The sequence below is a fragment of the Cnephaeus nilssonii genome, assembly GCF_951640355.1.
Source record: "Cnephaeus nilssonii genome assembly, chromosome: 1".
Lineage (NCBI taxonomy): Eukaryota > Metazoa > Chordata > Mammalia > Chiroptera > Vespertilionidae > Cnephaeus > Cnephaeus nilssonii.
Window position 1 is genome coordinate 95,356,501 of NC_137072.1, and position 13,533 is coordinate 95,370,033.

Below are 13,533 nucleotides of genomic sequence, written 5' to 3' on the forward strand. Positions count from 1 at the left end.
TAGAAAACAGTGGGCACTTAGAGCAAAACTACTCTCATGTACCCAGCCTCTGACCCACACCACGTATTGTCCCCTCCCTTCACCACACACTAACCCACAGGTCCCCTCCATGGACCGTACTCCTGGCAGTGATCTAAAGTGGTGGCAAAACCAATATCCTTCTGAGTTCAGGTTTTTCATAGACTAGACAAAGCCGAAGAACTGGAGAAGGGAAGAATCTCTGGACCATTTTCTTAGACTTTGTTATTTCTAGGGCTGAGTCTGGGCGGGAACTCTTGGTTTCTTTGTTACGTGATGGGGTACAGACCTAGTCTGGGTCTCCCAGGCAACCATCTGTTTTTTCAGAGTAGATGTTATCGTTTCCTACCATGGACCTAAACTCAAACTACACTTCAACCCAGAACCTTACGCCCTGTGTTCACACGTGTTCTGAGGGATGTTCTTGGGTTTTAGGAGAAAATGTAATCTCTGGTCCAATAAATCTGAGGATTTAATGGACTAATGTACAATTCAAGAGTGAAGTAGAGCCCTAGCCGGTTTGGCTCAGTGGATAGAGCGTCGGCCTGCGAACTGAAAGGTCCCAGGTTTGATTCCAGTCAAGGGCACATGCCTGGGGTGTGGGCTCGATCCCCAGACTTGCAGGAGGCAGCCGATCCATGATTCTCTCTCATCATGGATGTTTCTATCTCTTTCTTCCTCTCTCTTCCTCTCTGAAATCAATAAAGATTTTTTTTTTTTAAAGAGTGAAGTAGAAAATACAGTATTTCTCTAGCACAGCGGTTCTCAGAGTGTGGTCTGCACAATTTAGTGAACCAATATTTCCTAATAACCAATGATGATGTGTGGGGGCTAAAAAAATTAATATTTTTTCTCCCACCTTCTGAATTTTTTCAGCTCAGCTAATTATCAAATTAACAAAGACATATTAACAAGAGAAAATAAAGTATCTAGTACAATTGTCAATGTTGTAATTAGCTAGTTATTAATACTAGGAACGGAGCAAAAGGGAGGCCAGACATTACAAGCATAGCCATCTGGGCAGCTTCAGCAGGAAGCTGCAATATCACACTCCCCAGGGAACTACCAATCCATTCCCTGCAGGTCACTGGGGAAGGGCCTGGATGAAGGGGAGATGGACGCATGTACAGCAAATTTGGGGTGACATAGGGAATATGCCTGTCTGTCTAACCTAAAGCTAACTGGCTAGAGGAGGTGGGGCCACTGCAAGCCCATGAAAATTTGGGAATACATAATCCCCCAGACAGGAATTCTCACGCTTTTGGCTCATGCGGCTCTCTTGTTCCTCTGGTTTTGCTCCTGCCTGTGTTCCCTCCATAGCCATGTGTCCCTGTGGACCCCACATGCAATGAATGGACTTTAGGACTACAGCTGGGAACACGAACTAAACTAGCCTGATGCTTGATTAGACCATGCAAATATGGAACAGAAACTTCAGGCAATGGCTTTAATCCTAGCTCTGCTGAAGGCACAGTTGGACTTCGTCCTTGGCAGGGCAGAGGGAAATGGGACCTTGGAAACTCGGGGGTCTAATCCCACACAAATAAATATCACTCATTCTCCCGTGAGAGTCTCGGAAAATTCATTTTCTTGTGACAACACAAGAACCCCATTTCCACCAGCAATAGACGGGGACTAGAGAGCTCCCCACTGATAACACACATGCACCTGGGGAACCCACAGAAGCATGAAAATTCCGAAAACAGTGAGGCATCATTAGGTATATATGACATTTTTGGACAAAGGAGAAAGGGGGCGGTGTATTAGATTCAAGAAGTGAGAATGAGTGATTGACAGTTAGTTGCCGAAGAGCAAAACACACAGGGCAGGAAAATTCTTGCTTAGCAACTCAGAAACAATGGGACACAGGGGTATCTAGCTGACAGGCCCCTGCCTGAAGCCCTCTTACTTATCAGACAGAATTCAAATTAGGCAAAGGTGGCATCCTAAGCTCTCCTCCCTGAAATAGATTTTTCTGTCTGAATCTCTTGGGCAGCAAAGCAAGGAAGAGTCAAAGGTTTTTCCTGAATCTTGTTTCTTAATAAACAGCTTAAAACAAATATCTCCAAAAGGCCATTTCAGGGTAGCAAAACTTTCGTTTCCTTCACATGCTTAAAAGATTCATTGAAGTACAAGATGGACCAAGGAGTTTTAATATAACAAAAAGTACTTTCGCGGGAGAACCTATTTCCTCCGGTAACACTTAGATATGGTTGCAGAATTCATATTGTAACAAACCTTTCGAGTTTTGGGACAAGTGTTAAAGAAAAATATCCACAATTTTCTAAAACGGCTATAAAATACTTCTCCATTTCCCTACTATGTATCTGTGTGATGCCAAACTTCCCCATACACTCAGCCAAAACAACCTATCACAAAGGATGTAGCAGCAGCTGAGAATCCAGTAGTTGTCTATTGATCTATACATTCAAGAGCGATGGCCCCCAAAAAGGAAAACCGTGGTAGGCAGTTAGACAGGCATGAGCAGAGCAAGTGTGAGCGCAGGTCACTAGTCAGTTATTAATAAAGAAAGGGAGCAAACGGAATCAAACATTAAGCCTGATCAACTAGGAAGCTGTAGCATTCACAGTCTCCCCAGGGGACAGCTGTGTCCTCTGCAAGGGGGCAGGAAGAATCAGCTTTCTCATCTCCCTGGGGACAACAGACGGGGTAGCCAGGATTGGGGGTGGGGAGGTAGGGAGAAAACAACAGGGAAATTCCTTTAGCTGGAATAGAAGCCAAGATGGTGCAGGGGGAGGGCCCAACACAAGCCAGAAAAGAGCCAGGAAAGAGATGGGCTAGTTCAAAAGCAAGCTTACCCTTCCCAAGCCCAAGAAGACATAAACAAAGCTTAACAAAGGCTCCGGATTTGTTCATTCCTTAGTTCATTTGAATGCTCTCTCTGCACAGCAGCAGTGCAGGCCCGGGTGTGGCAGCCACTCGGGCCCAAGCTCCAGCCAAAGCACAGCACCCCTGGATGAAAACAGAGACTAAGCTAGCCAGGCGGGGGACAGAGACTAAGCTAGACTACCAGAGCTTCGGGTGCCAATGCCCGGTAATGGCACAGCATGTCTGGGGACTGGTCCTCCTGGGCTTGGTGAGGACAAGTGTGGGCTTGCCACCCCAGAGGTTAGCCTTCTCCCACAGTGAGACAGAGCTGAGCCACCTGGTCGTGGATGAGACATTGGACACCTGGAGGCAGTCCTTTGCTTTTGCTCCAATAAACCTTACCACAATTGCTCATATCCTCCCCTGTGTGGGTCACCGAAATGCTTTTCCTTCAACTCCATGGAAGAATCCGATTTCCAGCGGCAACACAAGGATGATAGGCCGGGTACAAGTCACCAGGGCAGAAAATCCTGGGTGCCTGGCAACTGGGAAAATAAATACCTTGCCCCCAGAGTAATCTTTCCTCCCCTAGCCTATCACTGGTCATGCAGTCCAGACCCTCCCCTGAGCTTTCCTCCTCTGGCACGTTGCTAGTCATGTGGTAGACCCCCTTGGAGGAGAAACAAGGGGCCAAAGAGTGGCCCTTGTACAACCACTTCCTGAGCATTAACTCCTAGAGATAACATCTAGGCCCCAGTTGTGTTTCAGCTCCAGGCCCAGACAAGCAGCAAAACCAGATTAGCAATGCCATGGCAGACATCAGGACCAGCTGCATTGACCAATGACTCCCTGCCCTGGGTCCGACCACGACCCTGGAAGGACACACCTGGAAACCAGATGAATATTCTATTAAGATCCTCCCCTGAAACCTCCTCTAAAATTCCCACCCTTAAAAGCCCTAGGACAGAGAACCCTGTGCACTCCTCCTCTTTGGAGTATGCCAGAGCCTTTCCCGCCCCTCCCATTCCCCCCAAGCGTGTTACCTTTACCCTTCTCTTTCCTAAGCTCCAAGGGCCCCTTCTTTGCCTCTGTAACTTGTTTCCTAAGCCCATTTCTTTTTATGACTCACTTCTCCACCTCTGTGACTTTCTAAATAAAGTTTCTCTTATAGTTTGAGTCTTGACTTTGAATTCTTTCTTAGCCAGAACTCAGGTACCAAGGTGCTGAACCAAAGTCGGATCTGACTCCACCAGCCTAACACCTGGTGCCATTATCACTGCCAACAAAACGATGCCTCTCATCACTAAATGGTTTTGGAAAATATAGTTTTGTTTTTGTTTTGTTTTGTTTTTTCACAAAAATAGTATTCATGCTAGCATGTAAGAAGTTTATTTTTAAATAATTTTAATAATCAAGTGATTAAATAAATTCTTATATATAATAGTTGAAATAAAAATTTAATTAAATAATTAAGTAAATTTTAAATAAAGAAATTGTATAATTTCTCAGTTCAAATGTCTAAAATGGTATTATTAATAGATATAACCCACATAAACTAATGCTTTTTGGGATCCTCAATAATTTCTCAGAGTGGAAAGAGGTCCTCAGATTAAAAAGTCTGAGACGGCCCTAACTGGTTTGGCTCAGTGAATAGAGCGTCGACCTGTGGACTGAAGGGTCTCAGGTTCGATTCCGGTCAAGGGAATGTACCTTGGTTGTGGGCACATCCCCAGTAGGGGGTGTGCAGGAGGCAGCTGATAGATGTTTCTCTCGTTTCTGACTCTCTATCCCTCTCCCTTCCTCTCTGTAAAAAAATCAATAAAATATATATTTTTTTAAAAAGTCTGAGATGCTGGCCCAATGCATTTTGATCATGGAAGCCTTTCTCTGGAGAACACCTTGAGTATGTCCTATGGAGCATACAATAGGAAACACAATCTCATGCTGTGCTTATGAAATTATTCCCTTATGTGCCTCTTCTCCCTAGACATTCCTCAGTAAATTAATTTACATTCTATCAATGAGTTTCCTCTCAAACAGTAGTTTTGTGCTCATGACCCTGGCAGTTGATGCACATATCTCCTCTGGCAAACAGAGTTGATGCTGACCTCACCCACTTAGAAGAGGTATTAACCTAGAGGATTATTTCACTGAGCAAATGTTACAAATAGTCCAGAGAACTGATGACACTGGTGAACGTGCTTCTACTCCAGATAACCCTCTGTTATGAGATACCGTGCCAGGGATATCCCAAGATCATAAGAAATATGGCACCAGTTAGGATCATGGCCAGTTTGGTGTAGCATTCCATTCCCAACAATAGAAGCACTGATTGAAGTACCGATGTTACAAATTACCCTTTTTATAAAATGAACAGGATGACAGCAATTTATTACTCCAAGTACTGACTATTTGTATTTGCAAAACACTGTATACAAGCCAAAAATAACTTAGGAACTAATTCATATTTCTGCCATGCTTTTTAGAATACGTAGGGTAAGGTCAATTCTCTGCTTTTTGGCAAGACTGGAAGGCCCAATTACAAATTGAGTTATGAATCTCTTCTTCCTGTCAGGTGTCTGAATGACTGGCCAGAAGCCTATTCTTAGATGGCTCTAAAAGATTTTGGGAAAAAAGTCAAAAGTGTAAAGTGCTGAACAACTATTCTCTCCCCAAGGAAACTCCCTCCTTATATAGAGCTGGCCTGGAGCACAGGCTGTTCAATCCTCTCATTTTCCTCCTGGAATTTGCCCAAATAGCAGAAACCATTAAGTTTATTTATGCAGCTTTGTAAGTGTCTAGTTTATAAAACCTTGCTTAATTTTTTAAAGATGACCAGGATCTCACCCTGAAAGCGGAAGACACTCATCTTGATCTCCTTTTTCTGTGACCGGGGACCTGAACTTAAATTAGCCTCTAATTGGCTTCCAATAAAACTTTCTTTGATGAAAACTGTTTTAGAGCCATACATGATTAGTAAGTTTCTGATCCTGTTCTCCTCATTTAATCCTCGCAGCAACTCTATGAGCTAGAGACTATAATTACCCCGTTTTACAGATGAGGAAACAGGCTCAGTGCCTGAGGCCACGCAGTTTATAGGTGGCAGACAGGACTAACGAAATAAATAAAGTGGAGTCACTCAGTTAAGCTGCTACTCTTGTTTTAACTAGCCTGGAAACTAAAACTTTTGAACTTTTCAGCCCTGTGTCAATGCCTGAAGATACAAACCTCCAGACAACCCTCTGATCGCCCCCTGAAGGTCTAAGGCAGTGGTTGGCCAACTGCAGCTCGCGAGCCGCGGTTTGCCACTCCGTTGACTAATGAGTTTGCCGACCACTGGTCTAAGGCAAGCATGTTCATGTATTCAGATTGCCGACATCGGTACCTAGACCACCAATCCTCTAAAGACTTAGCCTCGCAGACCAATGCAGAGGCGAGGGATGCGGGACTGATTCTTCTCAAGAACGTACTTTTTACCATAAGAACCCCCGCTTTTCTTTCTTCTGCAGAACACTGTAGGTACTGCCTAAGAGTGTTTCCGGTTTGCAAGCCCTAAGACCTTGAATAAATCTTTTATCATTTATTTCTAGCCAAAGCCTCCTGATTCATTGACTCTTGGTGGACAACTGGAATCCAGGAACCTCCGAACCAGGATGCCGCCCTACCAATTTGAGACGCATGGATGGTAACATGAAATGATTTACAATAAGAAGATATCCACTTTTTTTTTTTTGGGGGGGGGGGGGGGGTGGAATAGTGGGTTTGAGCTCCAGATTAGCCTTTATTTCAAAAACACCTCCTTACACTCTGATGTGGTAGGCTCCATTCTCTGTCTTCCCCATCACACCACAACCACATGGCATTTACCTGTTGAGGCATCTGCCTTCCTTCTAGCCTGTACTAATATCCTCTCCCATGGTATCTGGGGCAGCAATCACTGAATGAATGAGTAAAATAACCAAGGAATGATCAAACAAAAGTGACTTTGAAACAAATACAAATCTACTTATTCTCCAAAAACATTAATTTCCAAATGAGTTCTGTGCCTCCTGGAGGATAAGCAAACACCCAATGGGGTACAGGGAGAACCCTGAGCAGTGTGTTTCCGTTCACTGACATTTACCGGGCGGATTGACACTGGTACCGCACTGATGCCTGTGGCAGGCAGCACACAGGGTCCTCGCACGGCTTCCCTCGGTTCGCTGGGGCCCGCACCTGTTTGCTTTCCAGCGTCCGTACCAAGTTGTAGCTCACCCGGGCCCACCTGAGAAAGTGGCTGGAGGGATTATATTTTCAGTGTTTTCTAAAATAACCCTCACAGGATGGGCTTGAAACGAGTTTTACACAGAACAGCAAAACATGCCCACAACAATGGAAGCACGGATGAACAGGAAAATGGTAGAACTGATGGCGTCTTTTCCATTTCTCATATGATATTTTTCTCAGGCACACCATGAGATATAAGCACAGCAAGCTAATCAGATCTGACACAAAGTTGGCAAAAAAAAAAAAAATTAAAACAAAACAACAACAACAAAACACCCACTCTGGAAGTATCAAAACTTAAGATTCATATCCGCTATCCTTGTGGTCCTTGCCTAAGTGAGCATCATGCCTTGGGACACTGGCTAATAATGTTCTCACACCGTTCATAAGTAAACTAGAGGCCCGACGCACGAAGATTCGTGCAAGAATAGGCCTTCCTTCCCCTGGCTGCCGGCACCGCCTTTGCTCCGGCCCGGAGCCACCTTTCCGCCTTCGCTCCAGCCAGAGCCGCCTTCTGCCTCTCGCCTTAATGCGTCAATTTGCATATCCCCTCCTTATTGGCTGTGGGTGCCGCCATCTTTGTCACAGAGTTGCGGTCAATTTGCATATTCCATCTTTATTAGATAGGATATATTTTTATTAACAGCATAAAAAATGGGGAGCTCACTAATCTAGAACTTTGCTACTCAAAGCCAACCTGCAGAGCAGCCCGCTCAGCATCACCTGGCCGTGGGCGAGAAATGCAGAGTCTCAGGTGCCGCCACGGACCTACTGAACCAGCGTTTGCCCTTTACCAGGATCCCAGGCAATTCACTCGCATGTTTTTGTTTGAGTAGTGCGGCATTAGAACACACTTCTTCAATGATCTCAATCCCAAAAGTTCAGCAAACTTATTGATAAGTTTAGTCAGATTTCTCTTTTGCATTTTTCACCTCACAAACTTATCATTTCCAACATCTGATATAAAGTGTTCTCCAATACTATAAAGAAACTATCCCCATACACCAAAACTCCAATGAAATAATACACATATAACTGCAGCATTATCTGGAATGCCAGTATACATAAAATAAATGTCTAGGCTCCCATACAATAAAAAACATCCTGCCACACCTTAATAGTTCTGATCCCCACCTCCACTTACTTTTGTTTGATCATCAGCTTTGAACACGTAGCAGATACTCCGCCTACTGGCTGCATCGTCCTTAATCAGACAGGCGAAGTAGCTCGGGTCGTGACTGTTGTGGATCAGTTTGTGAGCATGCTGAGGCTTACACTCGAAGATGCTGGAACAGATCAGCGGATCCCACTGCTGAGTCTTCTCTGGCTCAGGTTCACATCTCAGTCCAGAGGGCGAGACGCAAAGCCGGACTTGTTTGGTACCGGGTTCCTTTTTGGAGGACTGCCCACTGAGCCGGCGCACCTCTGCCACGACCCAAGGCAGCATGGGCATGGTGGTCAGGGAATGCACAGGCAAGGAGCCCACCAGCTGGAGGCCGAAGGCCACCCAGGCCTCATTAGGGAACGGATGCTTCCTCGCCGTGAAAGTGATTGGTTCCATCTTGGGAAAGGTCTGGAAACTCAGCAACACGTTCCCACTCTTCTCGATGGTAGACCCAGCAACCTATTTGACCTGCTCCTGGTGCAGAAGCCTGGGGGAGAAACAGAGGCGTTTGAATTTAATGAAGTCACAGCAAAAGCTACTTTCAAAGAGTTATTACTAGTATTTCAGAAGAACTTAAAAGTCTGAAACCCGATGTGGGCTGGTGAACACACAAAACAATATACAGTTGGTGCATTGTATAGAGTTGTACACCTCAAACCTATATAATTTTATTAACCAATGTCACCCCAATAAATTCAATTTTAAAAGCCTGAACCCCAAACATAGGAAGAAATGGATATGCATTCAAATATGCTGCTCTGTGGAGACAGAGCATTCTTGAGATTGCATTTCATATAAAATCTGAATATGCCCTAAATGTCACACTGACGGCGGGTTACAAAGATCCCACTGGTAAACTCCTATTAAAGTTAAGCTTCACAGAGCCCACAAAGGCAGGCACTATGAAAAACAACTTAACGCTCCTAGGACAGCCTGAAACACTGTCATGTTATTTAACATATGCTTCAAGGAGTTTTTTTAAGATAATCATATTCAGTACTGGTAACATACCCCCACCCCTCACAAAAGAAAAAATATCAGCTATCCATTATCATAGTCTGCTGAACCAGACCGGTTTTAACACCTTATCTATTGCTTATGATACCACTTAAAGTTTAAAAGTCTCTCCCTGGCATAGTTCAGAGATTCTGAATCACAAACTCAAATTCTAATAACAGGTACTTGGTGCCTATTATTTTCCAAACACTGTCATAAATAACGTTTTGTTTCATTCATATAAGCCATCACCCCAGCATCTTGCCCGTCCTTATCAGTAGAGGATGTGGCTTCTACTAGACCCAAACTTTCAACTGCCTTCTCCTCCACACGGGTGATTTTCAACAACCATATTTGATATATCCTAGCATCTGCTTGTTCCATTGGATGATGAAACCCTTCTGTTCAGAGCTGAGTGGTCTACAGCACCTCAAGCCCTATTCTCTACTCATTTGCCCCTGGATAGTCATTCTCCCGTGTATTTCCTGAGCATGAACACACACGCTGAGGAGGAACTCGATAAAGACAGGGGTCACATCTATCTGATTCACCATTCTATCCCTGGTGCCTGGCACAGCGCCTGACTCAGAATAGGTTCAATAAATATTTTAAAGTAGTGAATGAAGACTCTTCCATCCTAAAAATAAAGATATTTCCCCTTGACCTCAAACCTCCCCCAGCCACAACTCTTCCTTCTCTACACAAATTTCTTCAAGATAAAATCTACACGGTCTCCACTTCCCAGTGTCCATCCACAACCTGGACTGTGACTAGAAGCACCAAGGAGCGACTGCAATTGCTCCTGGTAAGGTCACCCACATGCTCCGGTTGTGAAATCCAAAGGGGGCTTTTTAGTTCGTAACTGTCTTGTCCTTTCTGATGAATTTCTCAATGTTGACCACTCCCCTTCCTTCTTAAAACTTGTGGTTCTCTCTCTTAACCTCTATGGGTTGCTTCTTTTCAGACTCTGTGATGACTTTCTTTGCCGGTTCCCCTCATTCTACCTGCATTCTCTTGGTTGTTGACACCTAATATCTTGGTGTCGACAACCACATTCCAATAATCCTGCTGCTGCTGCTGCTGCTAACAACTTACTTTTATTAAGTACCGGCGCTCTGCATGTGTTATTTCATCTTCATAACACCCTTCACCTCCAACCCTAGTCTCAGTGAGAGACTACTATTATTGCCACTTTTACGACCTAGGAAACCGAGGCTTAGAGAGCCTGAGTCATTTGTCACAGGTGACGTGAGGGTCTACACCTCATTCTCAACCTCTCGTCTTGAGTGCTGCACAAAAATGCATCTACCGCACACACCCTGAGGATTCCCAGTGTTCATCTCCCATTGAACCTCAAAGAATTCCAGATCAGTACAAGCCATTAAATAGTTCCATCTGGGTAGCCTGTAGGCACCTCAGTCTCAACTTAGTTATTTTAAAACTAACTCAGTCTCACCTCTCCCCTTTCTCCTTCCCAAAACGTCTCTTCCTTCCTATAAGTTATATCTCTGTGACCAGCATCCATGTTTATTTTATTGGCTAAGCCACAGCCAAGGAGTCGTTGCTATCCTCTCTCCCCAAACTCATATGTTGACATCCTAATTTTCAATGTGCTGATTTCAGGAGGTTGGGCCTTTCTGGGGTGATTAGATCATGAGGGCAGAACCCCCATGAATGGAATTAGTGCCCTTATCACAGAGATCCAGACAGCTCTTTTGTCACTTCCACCAAGTGAGGTACAGAAAAAGATGGCATGAACCAGGAATGGGCCATCAGCAGACAGCGGATCTGCCAGCACCTTGATCTTGAACTTCCCAGCCTCCAGAACTGTGAGAAATAAATTTCTGTTGTTTACAAACCAACCAGTCTACCGTATGCTGTTATAGACTAAGATGAATCATTCAGATCCCTTCTTCACCTACCACTCCTTCTGAACTGGCTCTACATTTAAATATGTCTTATCTTGTCTCAACTGGAGTAAAAGAGCCCCAACCTTCAATCCATCCTTCACATATTTCCTGGAGTAATTTAACAAACACACAAAATCGATCATGTCACTCCTCTGCTAAAAATTTCTTAATCATTGCCCCATAACATCTGAAGTCTTCTACATGGTATATAAGGTCTCTTTGGAATATGGTCCAACTATATGCTCTCCTCAAGCACTTCCTTCATGCACCTTTTGGCTCTGAAGATAGAGAACTAGTTATGGTTCCCCATGGGAGATGGGATTTCTCATGCCGCTGTGCCCTAGCGCATACTGTTCCTCCCTCCCGGGAACACAACTCCTGCCACAACCTGTAAAGGCTCTGAGATGTTAACAGTTAGCCTGCCACAGTTAGCCTTCTGGTAGGAGACATGAGACTCCTGGGTCTGAGACAAAGGACAAGTATCACTCAGAGCAACAGCAGCAGCCAGGGACTGAGTCATATGTGTGTTAGTTCCCCAATCCCCAATTCCCACGGGCCAGGCAACACCTGTATCCACACTGGGTTACAGGAGCTATGGGAGCCCAAATATTTTATAATGGGCAGTAAGCATGTCTGCCCTTTGCTCCAGAGGGAGACACTAAGTCTGTCTTCCATGGCTGTTTGCTATTTAAAAATATATATATATATATATACTGAAAAGGTAGTTCAGAACAAAGGCGGGTCGTGCCTCTGCTCACAACATGTGACACATGTAGAAACATGAGACACATGCAGAATCATCTCCCAATGATTCCCACTCTTGTCCTCTAAATTAATTCCAACGCACGTTTAAGTCATAGGTCAAGCAACTACCACCTCTTTCTTGCAAGGTGATTTGGGGCATCTGTCACCACAACCTTCTGCACTTCGTATCTAATCATCGCACTTACTTTAAGAGTTTGAAGAGGTATCCCTCAACAAGACTGAAAGCTTCTTAAACTCTTCAGGTTTGGGATTTCTAAAACCTTTTCTGAACTAGAACAGAAGTCTCTTCTTTTTACTCTGTGTTTTTCTATATGATATATATGCATATATGCTGGGTGAAGTTTTATAATATACTTTGAACACAGCTTAGAGCAATATTTTTTTTTAAATGTTCAAAACTTCAGAAATAAGCCCCTATTTAATTTAGAGTTTCAACATATTTCATTCCCTGTTTCTTTACCTTTAAAGTATAGCTTCTCTTGATGATGAGAACAGACTTGAAGTTCATATAACCCCATAAATAATGGTCTCTCTCACCTTTTTCCTCTCTCTAACCTACAGGTGAAAGTAGCATTAAATGTCTGGGTCACTGTCCACTCCGGTAACTGAATCTGTTTCAAGTTCAACTGCTGACAACTGCTAATCCCAAGACATGATTAAAGAAGTACTAGAATTATTACAAAGGGTAGACCCAAGATCTGTCAATCAGTATAGATGAAGCAGTTATTAATATGATGGCAACAGCATCTCAGAACTACTTCTAGTTTTCTTATTTAGTTTTCTGTACTCAATGCAAAAAAAAAAAAAAAGTGCAGGATTTAGTCATTTAAATCACTTGGTAAATAATTAGTCATTAATCAGTTCTGCCATTTCATTGACAAAACTATTTGATTGCCTAAACAGGGGTGCAAAATAATTTGCTCTGGCCCTGCCAAGACCTTAGGGGTGAGTTAGTTAAATGTGTGACCAAATATAGCAGGCTAATTTTTAAGATGATAATTTTGTATGGCCCTCGAATCACGTTATAAATATCCAGATGACCCTTGGCAGAAAAAAGGTTCCCCACCATGGCCTTTTCACTTTTTAACCAGCTGGGGCACATTCTTAGTATCTCTGTAAAAAGTGTACTGGGCCTTAATACTGTTTATAAATTACCAAATAAGTTCTATCTCAGACACAGTCATAATCATTTATAAGCAATTCAGATTTTGCTGATATAAGATTCATAGTAACAGACTGTTTATATTACTTTTCAATAAAAAGTTCCATGAAACAGATGAACTATTCAAAAAATACTAACAAACCATTAGATTATTTTTTTAAACCATCTCAACCCACATCATTTGCACACAACCTCTGACCAGGTTGAACCACCTATTCCAAGAGGCCTCTCGTGCCTCAGACCCTCAGTATGATCTGCTCTCCCAGTGAGCTCGTTATATTCCTGTGTGTACACGCCCCATCATTCACAGAGACCGTCTGTATTCTACGCAACTCCTACCTTGCACAGTCCATAAACATGGTAGCTATCCGAAACACAGCGATGCTTTCCATTAAAACAACTTCAATAACCTTGTTAGTGGA

At 43.6% G+C, this 13,533-nt stretch overlaps 1 protein-coding gene across 1 annotated transcript in view; it reads right to left on the reverse strand.

Moving 5' to 3' along the window:
- TBC1D1 (TBC1 domain family member 1) overlaps positions 1 to 13,533 on the reverse strand; it is a 214,962-nt gene that overhangs the window by 191,266 nt on the left and 10,163 nt on the right. The window contains exon 2 of the mRNA XM_079794360.1: positions 8,258 to 8,765. Coding sequence (XP_079650486.1) covers positions 8,258 to 8,674 — 417 coding nt within the window. The 5' untranslated portion in view covers positions 8,675 to 8,765. The remainder of the gene's footprint in view (positions 1 to 8,257; positions 8,766 to 13,533) is intronic.